This window comes from Equus przewalskii, chromosome 1 (genome assembly GCF_037783145.1).
Source record: "Equus przewalskii isolate Varuska chromosome 1, EquPr2, whole genome shotgun sequence".
Classification (NCBI taxonomy): Eukaryota; Metazoa; Chordata; class Mammalia; order Perissodactyla; family Equidae; genus Equus; species Equus przewalskii.
This window is the reverse complement of record NC_091831.1, coordinates 93,804,065-93,823,445: the sequence shown is the minus strand read 5'-3', so window position 1 is coordinate 93,823,445 and position 19,381 is coordinate 93,804,065. Positions and strand designations below refer to the sequence as shown.

General features: G+C 42.8%; 1 protein-coding gene across 1 annotated transcript in view; it reads right to left on the bottom strand.

Moving 5' to 3' along the window:
• Positions 1 to 257: 257 nt before the first annotated feature.
• The window catches only part of ARPIN (actin related protein 2/3 complex inhibitor), a 56,177-nt gene continuing 37,053 nt past the window's right edge, over positions 258 to 19,381 (bottom strand). Inside the window, exon 9 of the mRNA XM_070617484.1 lies at positions 258 to 1,158. Coding sequence (XP_070473585.1) covers positions 1,120 to 1,158 — 39 coding nt within the window. The 3' untranslated portion in view covers positions 258 to 1,119. The remainder of the gene's footprint in view (positions 1,159 to 19,381) is intronic.

Sequence of the window (19,381 nt, the reverse complement as noted above, 5' to 3'; positions counted from 1 at the left end):
ATGTCCTGATCAGGATGGGGACCTGTACCTTTGTGCCCTGGGCTGCCCCAGGTAGTTTCTCCCTGACCCAGTGTACTAACAGACGAACAGCAACAACAAATCTGGTGCACGCTGAGGATTCAACAGGGCTGAGGTACAGCTCCGGGACTCCTGGAAGGCGGGACTCTCCTGTTCTGAAGAGCTTGAATCAGGGGTTTGGTGCCAAGAAAAGCTTTGGCAGCAGGCCCACTGTGAAAACGCACAGAAAGGGAAAAATAATACTGGGAAGCATGCGGGGCGAGTTAAACGACTGTCTAGGCTGCTCGGACTTCCTGATGGAGAGAAAGCACTGCTCCACGTTGGAACAAGGGCTTGTAGTGCGGCCGATGCTCCTGGGATGTGTTAATCCTCCTCCTCACTACCTTCTACCGTGCTCCATGCTGATCCTGGGGAGCAGTTCTGTAAACTCGGAGACATTCTTCCAGGACTCGAGGTGCTGAATACCCAAGGCTTGGGCGGAGCAAACTCAAGAAAGGCTAAGAGCCCTCTAGGCGGAGACACTCCCCTCTTCTCAGTGATACTTCTGAGCCTGGTACGCGCTTCCACTGAGGTACTTCGTTCAGTGCACTGTCATATCTTCTGTCTCCTCTCCTCGACTGTGATTTTCCTTGAGGCAGGTTCTATGTCATATTCATCCCTGGGTCCCCAGTGCCGAGCACTGTGCTTGGTAACAGCCATACTTCATAAATGCAGGCTGAAGGGATGAGAGAGGCTCATCTGGTTCAAAAGTCTTCACTGTAAGGAGCCACAGGCCTTTCGAGGCAGCCCAGCTTCCCATTCGGGTACTGAGAAATATGCTCCACTGCCTGGGACATGGCCTGAGTTAGCCTCTGCAGAGAAAGTGGGTTAAAATGAGGTGGCCAGTTTCCTGTCAGGATTGATAGAGTCTAAGTGGGAAAATAAAAGTGTCACTTCAAGAATGGAGGTGCTCCTGAGGGACACAGCTCTGGAATCGCTGGAGACGGAGACAACTCGGTTCCCACAATCCTATCCAAGGACAGAGGAGTCCGGGATCCTCAAGAGTTCCATCCTAGGTTATGTTTCTCACTGAAGCCAAAAAGTTCTGAATCCAGTCCCTGGTCAACAGAGACCATCACGAAAAGCAAAGTGATGTGGAGCCTGAAGATAACAAACAAGACATGACAAGACATATAGTCTCCAGACCATAGACTGGCCGTGTTCCAAAAGTTTATTTTTAAACATTAAATGTACAGCATATTTCTCTATAGACATAAGTAAGGTTCTCCTACTAGCAGCTCAAGAAAGCTGACTTAAATCCATGATGCCATCTAGAATGTGGTACCATCTCTTGCAGCTATAGCTAAGTACCATAAATAATCCTGCAGTGAAAGGCAGTTCTACACGGGGATGGCAGGAGCACATCTAGCGGACCTCCATGGGCAGAGAGGGTACGTAAGACCTGCTGAGACACGAGTGGCACACTAATCGCACCACACCCCAAGCTCTGTCACATCCCTAGAAACCTCTAGCCTGGATCGATCCCTCCCCAGGTGTTTTGCTTTGGAGGACAATAGGCTGTTGCACCACCAAAGACAAGGGCTCAGACGCCCACTGCCTTCTCATACTCCCATATCTTTCTTAGAACAACTGGATGACCACAGAAGACAATCAAACACGGATCAAATACAAAAGAGCATGGTCACAGCTCCTACACCGGAACACGAGGATGCCAACATTGCAACACTCAAGTTTTAAAAAGGAATTGTTAGATAAGAGACCTCGTTTACCTTACAAAAAACTAAATGCTATTAACTTTTTCTTCCCCTTCTTGGCTTGGTTGGTTTCATTAATTCCCAGGAAAGGCCTCCAGAGTGCAAAGAGGGAAGAGATTCTGGGTAGGTGGGGTGCGCATCATCTTCTTGTCCATGCTAGAGGGCGTGGTGGCTCTTAATAGGCCAAGGGTAGGCGGACACTAAGCAGACTCGGCATGGACAGGGGAAGAGAAAATCATTTGAATCATCTTGGTCCAGAGTCAGTGTCTAGTTTCCAAATTATTCATTTTAGAAAGAAATGAAAAGCGGAAGAAGGCATAGAAACGCCTTCCAGAAACCTGGTGAAATGTGCCTTCTCTCTTATCCCGACTTTCACTGGAAAGTCCGATGTTTTCTCAGTATTTTAAGACATGGTAAGGATGGCCTGTCCTCACTCCCTGTGGCATGCCTTCATCTCACATGTCTACAAATGAACACAGGGTCACTGGATTCAACAACTGTTGGTTCAGTGTCTAAGTACATAGAACTGCAATGAACAATACGGAGACACAACGAAACACCAGTTCCACTGGGAAGCTGACTTTCTAGCCAGGGAGACAAAACGACGCACGGAAGAGTCAAACATGAAAACACCAGTCATCTGTCTTAATGGAAACCTTCCGTGTGTACACACTCCCATGACTTCTAAAACAGAGTATTCTGAACATAACTTAGCTGTTTCCTTGGCACTCGTTGCTAATGTCGATTAAGGAATCCCTCTATGCTGAGACACCCTCGGGGACTCTCAGTGGCACAGGGTTGCTTGTTCCCAAGCAGCTCTGCCGAAGTAAAGAAAGCAGGCAAAGAAAGCAACCTGCTTTGTAGACTTTTCTTTTTCTCCTTTCCTTGCTATTAGTGTCTCCTGAACCACTTTTATGACCTTCCTCAGTCTTCAGACAGGACATTTCCAAGGTTTTCCCCAGATGTCTTCTTGCCATGAAATTGCAAAAGACGTGATCCCTAGCCCTTGATTTGCTTTCTTTCTCTTTCACTCATATGACCATACATTCTTTCAATGGAAACAATGACTCTAGTGGAATCTCACTTTATATGAGGTTTAAGTTCCAAAGTCACCAAGTAAGACATAAACCATACATTGCTGAAAATTCTTTTTTTTTTAAAAAAAAAAGACTTTTTTCCCTTTTTTTCCCAAAGCCCCCTGGTACACAGTTGTGTATTTTCAGTTGTGGGTCCTTCTAGTTGTGGCATGTGGGATGCCACCTCAGCATGGCTTGATGAGTGGTGCCATGTCTGTGCCCAGGATTTGAACGGGTGAGAAACCCTGGGCCACCGAAGTGGAATGTGTGAACTTAACCACTCAGCCTCAGGGCCAGCCCTGCTGAAAATTCTTTAAATCACCCATGCAGTCCAACCCGGCTTGTTTTTCCTCCACTGATGGAACTGATCACTCATTTTCTCCAGTTGAGCACTAGACGAAGGGGCTGGCTTGTTTAGGGAGCACAGAGACTGAAAATCTGTGTTGTATCTTTAAGGAGTAAAATCACGGTAAGGACCGAAAGATGCTTATGAGAGCACAGGCACGCGGTAGAGGCAGAGAAAGGCCAAGTCAAATCTTCCACCTCATGCTCACTCCAGGCATGCAGTGGAGTGCCTGTCCACGCTTTCTCTTTGCCCAACGGTTAGAGCTGAACCCATATAAGCTAAATATGTGTCTGTGAGTCCCCACTACACATGAGATAATGTGTTAGGTTCAAGGAATTCACTCATTTTCACCAAAAGAATGTGACCTGTTACAATGTCTATTTTCAAATATGCTTAACATCATAGAATGTTCAGAGCTGGAAGGAGGAAATGAAGATAAGATGTGGACCCTGTCCTCAAAGGGCTTAGAATCAAGTAAAGAAGATAAAACATGTACGGAATTACCTACAATAAAAGGAAGACCTTGATAAGTACCATGACCAAGCACAAAAAGCCATGGAAGTTCAGAGAAGGGTAGGCCTTACACTAACTGGTGTATGGGGAAGGCATCCAGGCAGAGGGAAGGGCAAATCGCCTAGCAACTCATTAACGACTGTTCATGCTCATCTAACAATAATTCTTCTTCTTTAATACAAGTGTCGCTCACTCTCCAGCTTCATCCTATGCTCTTTCAATGTGTATAGTTGACTGGAGCAAAGTATACTCATGGCATGTTATTCTGTCCTTTTTTAAAAAAAGAATTCCTATTATGACTCAGTTCTCTGTGAAGTAATTTTTTAAAAACGTTTCAGCAGGACTTTTTCTTTCTTGTCTACTGTTTCACCCTCTCTCATTTGCTGCCTGTCTGCAATCCTGGTCCCAGATGCTAAGCACAGCACTAGGTAAAGAAAACGACTGTGTCCTTGTCCTCTTGAATTCTATCTTCTCTCTGGCTGGTTATCTACTAACAAAACACGACCCAAATATGTCTCTTTCCACAAGAATACTAAAGCAGGAGAGAACACGAAGGGCAGGGCAGCAGCGTGGAGAGTGGAGGCTCTGGAATCAGAGTCCAGAGTCTGAATTCCGTCTCTGCCACTTCCTAGTTGTGTGGCCTTGGAGAACCAGACGCGTCCTAGCTCTACACCTCAGTTTCTTCCTATGTAAAATGTGGAGAACTAGACTTCTTACCTGACATGCCTAGTCTAAGGATAACAGAAGATGATGCAGGAAATAAATGAGACACTGTAATGAAAGCCCTTAACTATTATGAGCCTGATGCTTAAGTAAGTACTTAATGAGTACTAACTAACGTAGGAATTACAGTCAAAGTCATCTTGTCCAACCTCCTTCCCAATGCAGGAATTTATGCTCTGGCTGCTGAGACAGAATAGATGCTTCAGCCCCGTGAAGGGAGCTCACTGCTGTTCCTAAGCTGCCCAGTCTACTGTGGAGCAGCAGTAATCGTCACAAAGTTCTTCACTGTGTTGAGCCACAATGCACATGGAACTGTTTCCATCCCCTGGCCCTATACGCGTCCCCTGGGGAAGCAAGGAATAAGTCCCTGCCCTCTACCCTGAGAGTCCATCCCTCTTCCTAATCTGACCAAAGGGCAAGCAGTTAGGTAAGTGAAGCACGATTTATTTGACAATCAAGAAAAAATTCCACGGGGCCAACCCCATGGCCAAGTGGTTAAGTGCGCAAGTTCCGCTTCAGCAGCCCAGGGTTTCGCCAGTTCGGATCCTGGGCGCAGACATGGCACCGCCCGTCAGGCCATGCTGAGGCAGCATCCCACATGCCACAACTAGAAGGACCCACAACTAAAAACATACACAACTATGTACTGGAGGGATTTGGGGAGAAAAAGAAAAAATAAAATCTTGAAAAAAAGAGAAAAATTTCCAAAAGCCATGCCTGGACCCACAAACATGCTTCTGAGATGATCTCCATCCCCACAGTTTCTGTTCCTTCTAAAGTGCTGCTCCTGGCATGGTCCTGGGCCCTGCTCCACCCACTCTAGCCCTCTGCATGCTGGGTCAAAACTTACAAAGCTAGAACATCCTTCAAGACAAGTGACACAAACAGCTCAGTCTTGCTGCAGCACAAAGCTCAAAGCAGGAAATGGCAAGAGGTGAGGCCAGAGATGCAGCAGGCTGGGAGAGATCTCGGAGGTCTTCATAAATGATGTTAACAGGCCTTAGCACCATTCTTTAGGCAGCGGTCCTCAACTTTTTTCTACAATCACAAGAATTCACTGGCATCACACACTTCCCTCGATCACTCGGTGTCATCAGGCATTCATAAGGATTTGGAGGAAGGCAGGGGAAGGAGTGAGGCAGGTTCTCCTTCTCCTTACGAATTACTGCTATGGGGAATAGAGAGCCACTGAATAATTCCAACAGGGGAGGTGCACAGTCAAAAACATTCTCAATATGTCATTAGAAGGGTGTATAAAAGATAGATTAAAGGGGATAATACTGGAGGCAGAGAGAACAGTAGGGAAAAAAGTAAATATCAAGACAAAATCACCATTTATTGAGGTAAGCAATTATTTACTAACTCAAACCCTCAAAATAACGATGAACGGTGGATGGTACAGTATTTCATTAAAGCTAAGACTCCATGGATTATAAAACACACTACCATTTTATGTTCCACTAAAAAAGAACAATGTTGCTAATTAAACAATGTAATGCCACTGATTGTAAGACAAATCTTGACTTGAGATGTTAAAATCTCAAGCACTACCAAAAACAAGGAATCTGAGAATTGATGAAATATGGTATCACCCCTGTGCAATGACTGGAGAAACAGAAGCACAAAGATGTCTTTAAGAGGCTGCCTACAGGACGGTGTCAAGATGGTGGTACAAGCAGACTCTGAACTCACCTCCTCCCATGGACATAATAAATTTAAATGCAGGAGGAAAGGAGTAAAGAGTGGAGCTTTTAGCAAGAGGTTAAAACTAAAGAGACCATCAATTCAATACAGATTGCTAAGTACATAGGTTATCATACATGAACCTCATGGCAATCAAAAACCAGAAATCTATAATAAATATACAAAAACATTAAGAGAAAGGAACCCAATCATAATACTAAAGAACACCATCAAACCACAAGAGAAGAGAGCAAGAGAAGGAGAAAGGAACAGAGAAGAACTACTAAAAACCCAGAAAAAAAGTAACAAACTGGCAATAAGTACATTCTTATCAATAGCTACTTTAAATGTCAATTGACTAAATGCTCCAATCAAAAGGCAGACAGTGGCTGATTGGATAAAAAAACAAGATCCATATATATGCCACATACAAGAGACACACTTCAGACCTAAAGACACTCACAAACTGAAAGTGAAGGGAAGGAAAAAGATACTCCACACAAATGGCAATGAAAAGGAAGCTGGGATAGCAATACTAATACCAAACAAAACAGACTTTAAAACAAAAACTGTAACAAGAGACAAAGAAGGGCACTACATAATGATAAAGGGAACAACCCAACAAGAAGATATAACACTTGTAAATATCTATGCACCCAACATAGGAGCACCTAAATATATAAAGCAGTTACTAACAAACCTAAGAGGAGAAATAGACAGTAACACAATAATAGTAGGGGACTGTAACACTCCACTTACACCAATGGATAGATCATGTAAACAGAAGATCAATAAGGAAACATTGGCCTTAAATGACACATTAGACCAGAGGGACTTAGTACATATATACAGAGCATTCCACTCAAAAACTATAGAATACACATTCTTTTCAAATGCATGTGGAACATTCTCCAGGATAGATCACCTATTAGGCCACAAAAGTAGTTTCAATACATTTAAGAAGACTGAAATAATACCAAGCATCTTTTGTGACCACAGTGGTATGAAACCAAAAATCAACTACAGGAAGAAAATTGGAAAAGTCACACAAATGTGGAGATTAAACAAAATGCTCCTGAACAATGATTGGGTCAACAAAGAAATCAAAGGAGAAATCAAAAAATACCTGGAGACAAATAAAAATAAGATATGCCAAAATTTATGAGATACAGCAAAAGCACTTCTAAGAAGGAAGTTTATAGCAATACAGATCTACCTCAACAAACAAGAGAAATCTCAAATAAAGAATCTAACAGTGCACCTTAAGGAACTGGAAAAAGAAGAACAAACAAAGCCCAAAATCAACAGAAGGAAGGAAATAATAAAAATCAGAACAGGAATAAATGAAACAGCGACTAAAAAAAAATAGAAAAAAATCAATGGAACTAAGGGCTGGTTCTTGGAAAAGATAAACAAAATTGACAAACCTTTAGCTAGACTTACCAAGAAAAAAATAGAGAGAAAGCTCAAATAAATAAAATCAGAAATGAAGAGGACAAATTACAACAGACACCTCAGAAATACAAAAGATTATAAGAGAATACCATGAAAAGCTATACGTCAACAAATTGGATAATCTAGAAGAAATGGATAAATTCTTAGAATCATACAACCTTCCAAAACCGAATCAAGAGAAATAGAGAATCTGAATAGACCAATCACCAGTAAGGAGATTGAAACACTAATCAAAAACCTCCTCCAAAATAAAAGTCCAGGACCACATGGCTTTCCTGGTGAACTCCACCAATCATTCAAAGAAGACTTAATCCCTATCCTTCTTAAACTCTTCCAAAAGTTGAAGAGGAGGGGAAGCCTCCTCATTCTACAAAGCCAACATTACCCTGATACCAAAACCAGACAAGGACAACACAAAAAAAGAAAATTTCAGGGCAATATCACTGATGAACATCAATGCTAAAGTCCTCAACAAAATACTAGAAAATCGAACAACAATACATTAAAAAGATCATACACCATGATCAAGTGGGATTTATTCCAGGTACGCAGGGATGGTTCAACATCCGCGAATCAACCAACATGATACACCACGTTAACAAAATGAAAAACAAAAATCACGTGATCATTTCAATAGATTCAGAGAAAGCATTTGACAAGACACAGCATCCACTTATAATAAAAACTCTGAATAAAGTGGATATAGAAGGAAAGTACCTCAATACAATAAAGGCCATATATGACAAACCCACAGCTAATATCATTCTCAATGGAGAAAAACTGAAAACTATTCCTCTAAGAACAGGAACCAGACAAGGATGTCCACTTTTACCACTCTTATTTAACATAGTATTGGAAGTCCTAGCCAGAGCAATCAGGCAAGAAAAAGAAATAAAAGGAATCCAAAATGGAAAGGAAGAAGTGAAACCATCACTATTGCAGATGACATGATTTTATATATAGAAAACCGTAAAAAATCCAGCAAAAGACTTTTAGAAATAGTATTTGAATATAGTAAAGTTGCAGGATACAAAATCAACAGACAAAAATCAGTTGCATTCTACCCACTGACAACAAAGTAGCAGAAAGAGAAATTAAGAATACAATCTCCTTTACAATTGCCACAAAAAGAATAAAACATCTAGGAATAAACTTAACCAAATAGGTGAAAGACCTGTTCACTGAAAACTATAAAACAATGTTGAAAGAAATTAAAGACACAAAGAAATGGAAAGATAATGTGTGCTCTGGGACTAGAAGAATTAACTTAGGTAAAATGTCCATACTTCCTAAAGCAATCTAGATTCAGTGCAATCCCTATCAAAGTTCCAATGACATTTTTCACAGAAATAGAACAAAGAATCCTAAAATTTATATGGAACAACAAAAGACCCCGAATAGCCAAAGGAATCGAGAAAAAAGAACAAAGCTGGAGGTATCACACCCCCTGATTTCAAAATATACTACAAAGCTAGAGTAATCAAAACAGCATAGTACTGGCACAGAAACAGACTACACAGACCAATGGAACAGAATTGAGAGCCCAGAAATAAACCCACACATCTATGGACAGCTAAATTTCGACAAGGGAGCCAAGAACATACAACAGAGAAAGGAAAGTCTCTTCAATAAATGGTGTTAGGAAAACTGGACAGCCACAAGAATGAAAGTAGACCATTATCTTACACCATACACAAAAATCAACTCAAAATGGATTAAAGACTTGAATGTAAGACCTGAAACCATGAAACTTCTAGAAGAAAACATAGGCAGTATGCTCTTCGACAGTGGTCTAAGCAGCATATTTTCAAGTACCATGTCTGACCAGGCAAGGGAAACAATAGAAAAAATAAACAAATGGGACTACATCAAACTAAAAAGCTTCTGTCCAGCAAAGGAAACCATCAACAAAACGAAAAGACAACCTAACAACTGGGAGAAGATATTTGCAAACCATATATCTGCTAAGAGGTTAATATCCAAAATATATAAAGAACTCATACATCTCAACAAGAAAAACCTAACAACCCAAGTAAAAAATGGGCAAAAGATCTGAAGAGACATTTGTCCAAAAAAATATACAGATGGCCAATAGGCACCTGAAAAGATGTTCAATATCACTAATTATCAGGGAAATGCAAATCAAAACTACAAAACAAACACACACATAGAGACAGAGATTGGATTGGTGGTTACCAGAGGGGAAGGGGGGAGGGAGGAGGGTGAAAGGCCTGATTAGGCACATGTGTGTGGTGATGGATGGTAATTATCAGTCTTTGGGTGGTAAACATGATGTAATCTACACAGAAATCGAAATATAATGATATACACTCGAAATTTATATAATGTTATAAACCAATGTTACCGCAATAAAAAAAAGAAAAGAAAGAGGCTGCCTAAGTCACCCAGTTAAAACCTGGTAAATCCAGAAGCTCACAAAGCCACTGCAGGCAGACTCCCACTTGAAGAACACATGGCTCCTCCTGAGCCCGTCCAGCAGTTCTCTCCCAAAGGAGCAGACGCAAAGCTGCCTGAGTCCCACCGAGACCCACGAGCATGCTTAGGTCATCACCTTGAAAGTCAAGGTCTAACTAGAATCTACTTTTTTAAAATAGGCCTCTAGCTGCACTAATCGACATTCATCTGAAAAGTACTTTGAAAATTTTTTTAAAACCCACAAAGAATTAGAACACGTATGCATTACACATCCACCAATCAACTATTTGAGCGCCTGCACTGTTCAGACAACCAAGCAAGTACCACATGCTGACACTATTCCAGGACTTTACAGTCTGCTGGAAACAGTTAGGACTGAACACTTCAGAGCACGAGCAAGAAGATGAATAGCTTGGAGAGCCACACACTGGAGCTCAGAGAGACTTCCTCAAACGTAAAACTTGCGCTGGGCCCTGAGCCTGGAGAGGCTGCTAGGGGAAGCTGAGGGTAATTCAGGGTGGGAAGTGGGCTGGACAAAGGCAAAGAGGTGGGAATGGGTATGCATGGGTGGAAGACACATCAGATGGGCATGAGGGATCTGGGTCCCTGAGCAGAGAGAGCCTGAGAGCCGAGAGAGTCCATAATCCAGAGATCCTCGGAGGCCACAGGGAAGAACACAGACTGAAGGGAAAATGGCAGAAATGTGTTCTATGGGAGATGAGACCAGTGAGGGATGTCAGGGGAAGACTGTACAGAGCTGCAGTAGTCACCTAGAGCTGATCTGTAAGTTTCTTGGATTCAAGGAAGGGGAAGAGAAAAGAGAGAAGAAAAGAAAAGAGGGGTGGATCTAAAGAAAATATTGGAAGAAGTTGTACATATCCAGTAATCACTACGAAACAGAAAGTAAAGTAGGCATCCCTGAGTCCAGGCCTGGGAGAACGATGGCACTGCTGACACAACTAGGAAAGTTCAGAAGAGAAGAGAACGGTGATGGTTAAGTGGGTGGCGGGCAGGTAGGAAAGGAGGTGGAGCAGGGAGGAGAACAGGAGCGGGCTGGCGCACACTAAGTTGGAAGTGGTGGCAGGTCATCCAGATGGAAAGGTGCTGGACACTCCTGGAAACACAAGCTTTGAGCCTGGGTCAGAAGGACATGGAGATGTGTCACCCATCTATGTCAAAGCAGATGAGCACTCAAAGGGGAATGCATAAAGAGAACGGCAGCAGGGTGCCAGGGACAGAGCTGTGGGGAATGTGCCATTTCTCTCCCTCTCTGGGTGGGAAAAGGAGCAGCAGCCTTAAAGCCCAAGGGTCAGCCCGGTGAGCAGGGACTCTTCCCCTCCTTCCCTGAAATTTCCATAACCAACATCAAATGTGACACCTATGCGGTAAAGTCAGGTATATGGATTCTGAAAATCTAAAGGGACACACTCATGGAGTACTTGGGCAAAAAAACCGGAAGTGCTCAGCGCCAGGCTGTGACAGGATGGCTTCCCTCAGTGCTACCAGCAGTTAAACTACAGAGAGGATGGCCCTGGGCATCCCCGTGCTATCAGCTGCTGGAAACGTCTCCTGGTACAGACCTGGCTGACTTCAGAAACAGGTACAACAATCTGTTCTCTACAGAAGGTGAACCGTACTTCTTGACGTCATAAGCAGATACGGCCACAAGGATTTAACAAGGACCGACATGTCAATGTCGTGTACGGTCTTCACTAAGCTCACAGATCATCTGCTTTCAGACTCTCATCATGTGTCCTAAGGCCACTCTGGGCCATTACCCTTGCTGTGCACACCCTCCCGTGGGCCTCCCAACGTGTGCTCCAGGAGTTAATCACAGCTCCCAGGCTAGGGGGAAGGCATCACTTGCAGACCATCTATCAGCTTCTCTGGTTTCAAGCTCAGCCTTGGCCTCTAAGCAGCTGAGAGTGATTTAAGTGTTTACTGTGCCACGCAATAAAGCTTGTCTAGAGAAAGGACTGTCTGTAGTCTCCAGTGCATGGGCCTAAAAGATGCTGGGTGGCAACAGGTAATTCAGGCCGATGGTATGACATTTCTGAAAAGTCAGTCCCCACACTTACCTTGCTCCCCTCCCCGGAGTCAGTGACTCTTATCAATTTCCTCGGGAACAAGGACCTACAGTGACCCATCCGATCCTCTTGCCCACCCCTAGCTCATCTCCTGCTACTTCCCACTTGTCCCACTTCTATCCAGCCATACTGGAATCACGGTCTTTGTACTTGTTCTTCCAGCTCCCTGGAATGTTCTTTTCCAGAGAGCCACATATCTCTCACTTCTCTTATTTCCTTCAGGTTTCTGCTCAAACACCATCTTATCAGAGATGCTTTCCCTAGCCACCTTACATAAAATCTGAAGCCACATCTCCCATCCCTTAGCCTGCTTTATTTTCTCCCCCGCACTTATCACCACCTAACATTTCATTTGTCTCCCCTGGTAGATATAAGATTCACAAAGACAGGAACGTTATATTAACTATTTCCCCAGCACCTGGAATAGTGGACGGATAAATGAATTCAACGATAATTGAGCAACCAGTATGTGCCAAGTATTGGCTAACATCTGGAAATGCAGTGGTGAATAAGACCGTCTGATCCTTACCTTAATAATATCGGGAGGGTGGGGGCGGGGGGGTGGTGGGTGGGAACCAACCAAAGAATGAAATACTTACCAGGCACAGGTACTGCTGCAGGTGCTTTCGACATATTTAACGCTTACATCCACCACAGAAGCCAGGTGCTATCATGATTCCCTGTCCAGATCAATTCCTAAGGCACAAGTCCTAGTTTCTAAGTGGCAGAGCCAGGATACAGCCCAGCCAGGAAGGCTCTGGAGTTTGTGCTCCTAACCCCGTGAATGAGCCACAGCAACATACTGTGTTAAATGCAACAGCAAAAGTAGCCGAGGGTACTGGGGGAACAAGACAAGTGTACCTAGTTCAGTCAGCTGGCAAGGACAGGAACGTCAGGAAGGTTCTTCGCAGACTAACTTCCTTGAAGGGTGAGGCCGAATGTCAGCCTGGAGCTGCAGGGGCTGCAGATGCAGCTTTGGATTTAACTGAGTTTGAAGGGCACTGAGTTCAGATGGTAATTTAGGTTTCACAGCAGACACATAAACTGAACTCATGGGATTCTATGAGATTTCCTAAGACAGTGTCTAAAAGCAAAGAGACGGGGACCATTTAAGAGGCAAGAAGTGCAAAAGCCCAGATGCAATGGTCAGAAAGATAGACAAAATATCAGGTGAGTGGAAACTAGGACCAAAGAATGCTTTAACAATAAGAAAGTGTGAAAACTGCTTGGTGAGAAGGGCACTGGGAAATGTCCACTGACTCAGAAATGCAGAGGACAAGGTTCTCCACAGTCAGGTCGCCATCTACTTCTCTCTGACTAATCGCTTGCAAACATCTTGAACTCTAACCCAGTGCTCTTCATCTAGGACGGTACCACTCCCACCCCAGTGGGCATCTGAAAATGTACCAGCCAGCAGCCCAACTGGCATTTAGTAGAGGAGGTCAAGGATGCAGGGATTGCTAAACACTAGCAATTCCATGAAAAACGGTCCTGCCCAAAATGCCACTAATGCCTCCACTGGCTGACCCTTTGTCCAAATCTCCAGTGGCTCTCATCCCTAACGTTCACACATTCCTCCCTGCTCCTCGCCACACCTTGAGCCTCTGTCTCCTAGAATTCTGGTTTTGGAAACAGAAATCAACAAATTCTTTAAATTGTTACATATCACATCTATCATAACATTCATGCTTTACAATTCTCAAATCGTGGTTTAGTGAAAAGAACATGGATTCTTTAAGTTTCAGGCACTTTAGCCTAAGCCTCAACTTCCTGATGTGTTACATAGGGATATCACTCCTTTATAAAAGATTACTGGGCATATGGTACCTAGCCTGGCACTTGGCAGCTACTCAATCAACATTCATTTCCCTTTCTGTGACTACCTCTCCCCTTGATGACTGCTCTACTCAAAATTTATACAGTCTTCATTGCTCTTCTACCTAAATTACTAGTGTTTTTCCCCAGCTATCTGACTTGGGGCCATCACACCTGTGGGGCTCGCCCAGCCTTGCCTATGTTGGCACACACACAGCCCAGGGCACTGCATTCGGTCAGGAGGCTGCCTCACATGCTTCCATATCTAGGACCCCAGACCCTCAGCCAAAGGCCGCAGATGGGCCACTATCTACCATGTCCACCTCCACTTCAGAGCCTAGCCTCAGAAACAGCCACATCTTCCAAGTCCCACTCTTTTTTCTCTACCTCTAATCAAATATCATTAAATAGAAGAGCTCAGGATTAGATACTATATTATTCCATATAAATAACTTATACATACTTTAGTTTTATGAAGTGCAATATGCAGATATACCATATATATTTGACTAAATGCAGTGTCTGTGATCACTTCTATAAAAAGTAGTGCTAGGGGCTGGCCTGGTGGCTCAGCGGTTAAGTTCACATGCTCTGCTTTGGCAGCCTGGGGTTCACCAGTTTGGATTCCAGGCGCAGATCCATGCACTGCTTATCCAGCCATACTATAGCAGGCGTTCCACATATAAAGTAGAGGAAGATGGGCATAGATGTTAGCTCAGGGCCAATCTTCCTCAGCAAAAAGAGGAGGATTGGCAGTGGATGTTAGCTCAGGGCTAATCTTCCTAAAAGAACAAGTAGTGCAAGATGACAGCGCCCTCATATAACACCATGCCTACTGAAAAATTACATTCAACTTATGGTACCTTTTCCAAAAATGTTGCTTACTCCAAGATCAAGGAATGTCTCTCTGTGACCCATCTTTCTAGTTGGACTATGAGCTTCTTGAGGATAGGGCATTTGTCTTTTCCATCGTTGTATCACATCTTGCACAGTCATTTTCATTAATAATTGTTAATTTATTATAAATAATTTACCATAAATAAATTGTGGTTAGTCTAATAATCAGAGGAAAAAAGACAAAAACACTGTCAACAGACACTAGTACTTTTCCAAGATCAGAAAGCCAAGGTAAGGACATGATTTGAGGAACGTCTCTGTAAGGAGGGAGGTACCTGCCTCCCAGATATGGAGGCAATTATTCTGCTAGGCAATTTTAATTTCTTAAGTCATCTTAAACTTATTTGGTAAGTATTTAAGACATGAACACCCCAAAATTCTGTTAGAGAAATTGAAAAGCTGCTACATGAGATGTCTTTTTCTAAGATTCAACCATGTTTCCTTCTTATAAGAGCATTCCTCTATTTTTCTATACCAAAATTTCTAGGATCCCACCTATAGTGATAAGAAGCAAATGTCAGCTTTTCCTCTAAGAAAATAAATGAAAAAACAGTAGTAGTCATTAGTAATACTCAAAGCTATTTCAGGTTCTCCCCATCCTAGCCACACAATAGGACTACATGTCCCTTGCCCCTTAGGTGTGGCCATGAGACTTGCTTTGACCTATGAAATGTGAGTGGAATGGGATGTCCCAGGTGGAAGGACATGCTGAGAAGGATTTCCATCAGCCTGGACCCGAGTGACTAGTGAGCAGAGACACCACAATGGCCACATGAATGAGTGAGAAATAAACCTTGTTGCTATAAGCTATTTCAATTTTGGAGTTATACATTACCTAGTCTACCTAGACTAATAAAAACATGAAGCCTGGCAAAAGGTTCCCAACGAAGGATCAAGAAATTCTGCTTTTTACCTCAGAGTAGGCCAATCCACTTCTGCATCATAAAGGATAATAGTAAAAACAGTAGAACTGAATCTCAATTCCAGCCTTTTAGGGCACCTACGCATCAGCAATGAAAGCGATATACAATTTGTTTTATCTGCAACACATGCAAGTAATACCATTGGTAATAAGCTTTGCTATTGACTACAATCCTGATGAACACTAGGTTTCATTGAAAAGGCCAGATAACAAACAGCTCTAAAGCTCACATTTTGCTTTTTTGTGTACACTGTCATCCTAATGCCTTTAACCAGTAATAAGGAACAATTAAACAAACCAAAAAGGTTCTCTGTAATTTCGAATGGCCGGCAATCAATGATACTGTGCACACAGGCAGAGCAAAGTTCAAGTAAGGAAAGTAAGAGTGTGTACTATAGCAGATAGTAAGTGTAGCTTGGCACAATCTTAGCTTTTCTTTCTTTTTTAAAAACAACGTATACCGATATTGGAAATTTAAGAAATCATTATTGCTCGTCTCTGTCAGTTGTCCTGAGAGAATAAGATAGTGGCCAATGAAAAATATTCTGCCACAAATTCTTACCTATCAAGCATTAGCACAGATGGGCTCAAGATGCCATGGGACAAAAGGCAGACCTCAGCTCCCCTCATCTCTCTTAGGCATATCCAGAAAGTGAAACAGATGTCACCAGGGACAGTGAGACAGGCCAACTAGCACCTTTCACAAGAACTAAAACTCAAACAGAATGTCTTATTCTTCTAGGCCAAAGCAGCTCGTCCTTGATCACTAAAAACACACAAAACATGTGTCCCTCACTCTTTCCTCCACTCCTGGAGACTAGCAATCAGGATACCTGCTTCAACGTCATGAGGGTGTGGACGGCGTTAATGAGCTCTGTTATCACAAGCTCTTTTCCCAGATGGGGCATTTAACAAGCACCATCCATTATTACTGTTTATGATCCTTTCATCTTAAGGCTCACTAGTTCATTTCGATTTTGAGCCTCAGCATTTTCCCATTTCTGTACCCTATACTTAGCAGAGATTTTAAATTCTATACTATGAGGTTTCTCGGGCTCAGATTCACCCAAAAGCATATGTTCCAACTCTCCTGAGATAGCCCATTGCAGACTGAAATCTATAAAGAGGCTGGATAAATTCCCTTGACATACCCACTGAATTGTGATTCTGATGACCAAATCTTGAAAGCCCAACTGAATTCCAAATTTTGCTTTGCTGTTGAAATATTTGTAGAGCAGAATATTAGGCTAGTCACATGGTTTTCTTTGAACAAAACTCAATTCACCATAATTCACATCAATACCCAACTCAGTCATGATGCTGAGCTGTGTCTGGGGATTTCTGAAAGCAAAAGGGAACCACCTGCCCCAGGCAAGATAAGCTCCAAATGGCACAGTCTGGAGAGCAGGCGACTACCCCAGAGAGGAAACCAGACTGCTCCCAGAGAGGAAACCAAACTGCTCCAGCCGGCAGCAGTTTCAATCCTGAACAACTTTAGAGGCTAGAGACCTGAGAAGTCTTTAGTGACACTCACCTGAAGACTACCTCACTCAGTACAAGGCACCATGCCAGAGCAAGTGAGGGGGATGAGGGCAAACACAGAGATAAGGATGGTCTAACCAAGTTGGGAAAATACACTTACAGAAACTAAGGTACAGAAGGACAGAAACAGCACTATATATGGTCCACAGAGATCGCGATAGGCCAGGGTGATGAGGACAAACTTTAGGGTAGCAGGATTTGAGCTCAGATTGAATGACAAGGCTGGATTCAGTTATAAAAAGGTGTAAAAAGACAATTCAGGCAGAGGTTCTGAGCAGGAATTACAAAGTGACTAAGACTGGTCCACTCTGGCTGGAGCAGAAGGTATCTGGGAAGAAGTAATGGTAAGTAAGGCCACGACACAATGGGGACAATTGTGCACAGCCTTCAATGCCTGGCCAGGGGTCAAGGCTTGATAATGGCAGACCAAAACAGGTCTGTGGCCAAGGGAAGCCTACAGGGTGCTTTAGGAAAACAAATCTAATTCTAGTGTGCAGGATCAATAAGAAGGAAAAGAAAATAAGGTTAGAAAACCTGATAGACACAACTGAAATCAAGAGGTACCGTAACTAAAGACAGTGTTTGACTCAGTCAGAACTAGGATTAAAAAAAATCTATATAAAGGACATTACTGGGACAAGTGAGGAAATTTAAATATGAACTATATATTGAATAACAGTATTTATTAATGTTAACTTTCCAAAATATGCTAATTATGTTTTGGTTTAATTGTGTCGTAATTAAGTATGTTAATTAGAAAATTATGCACAAAATATTATATAAGACAATGCCCCTGTTCTTAGGGGATGTCTGCTGAAGTATTTAGGAATGAAAGTTATGATGTCTGCAACTAACTCAAATGGTTCAGGAAGTAAATACCCATATAGAGTGATATAAAAGCAACTGTATCAAGTATTACTAATTGGTGACTCTAAGAACAAGATATAAGGATTCTACAGGAAGGAGGAACAGGTTTTAGTTATTGAGCAGGGAAGAGGGAGGGAAGGTTTTGAGTGTATCTGACAGAAAATGGTGGTAGCACCACTGGAAAAGGGAAGCTGGGGGAAGAAACAGTTTTCAGGAGGCACAGGCTGAATCTGGCTGTAGACAAGAAGTGGCAAGAGGAAATAAGATGCTAGAATGAAATGAGGAAGAAATGTCTTCAGGCAGTTGGAAATACAGGAATAGGACTCAGGCCATACATCAGGACTAGAAATTACCTAGATAGATAACAGTTTCAGCATGAGAAATGAATGAGATCTACAGTAGAAACACAGGAGGGAGAAGAGCAAGGAAAGAGATGCCTGACAACATAATTTAGTGATAGAAGGTGGGAAGAAAGTAAGAGTAAAACCAGGAGGGTTCTATGTGACAGAAACAAAAGTGGAAAAAGCATTAAGAAGGCAGTGCTCCACAGAATGACGAATAGCATCAAATACTGCAGAAACACTGGAGAAGGTGACAAGCGGCAAAGGGGATTACGAAATCATCAGTGAATTTTGGGTGGGAGTGAAAACCAGGCTATAGGGCTCCAGAAAGGGAACAGAGGAAGTAGAAATGCAAGGCTGGGTGTAAATCACTCACTCATTGAAGTTTACCTTAAATGAAACGACGGAAATGGAACTATAGGTAAAAGGGGCAGTAGAAACACAGGAAGAGCTGTATTCTGTGAGAGACTGGGGCCATCTGGAGAGATCTGTAGTTACAGAAGAAGGAACAAACAAGGACCCCTCAGAGACGAGTTGAAGAAGTGCGATTGTGCTGTACGTTGGGGAAGCATAGGAAGAACACTTAGCTCCAGAAACGGAATGCAGCAAATCGTCCTTTAAGACAGGAAGAAAGGAAGAGAGAAGAAGTAAAGAGAGCAGAAGTGATAAAAAGAGTATTAACAGAAACAATTTAAGAAGCCGAAAAAGAAATCTCAAGATTAGAGATAAACAAACTGCCAGGGCAGCCAGAATCCAGTCCTGCCTGGTCCTTACAGAGGCCTGCTACTCCAGCCACATGTGCTCAGGGCAATGGGGCAGCTCTCTGTGACAACCTAACGCAGAGTGCAACGGTCTAGGGACTGATGGGAGTTCTGCCTTCAGGTGGAGAGATTCCTCAATTAAGAA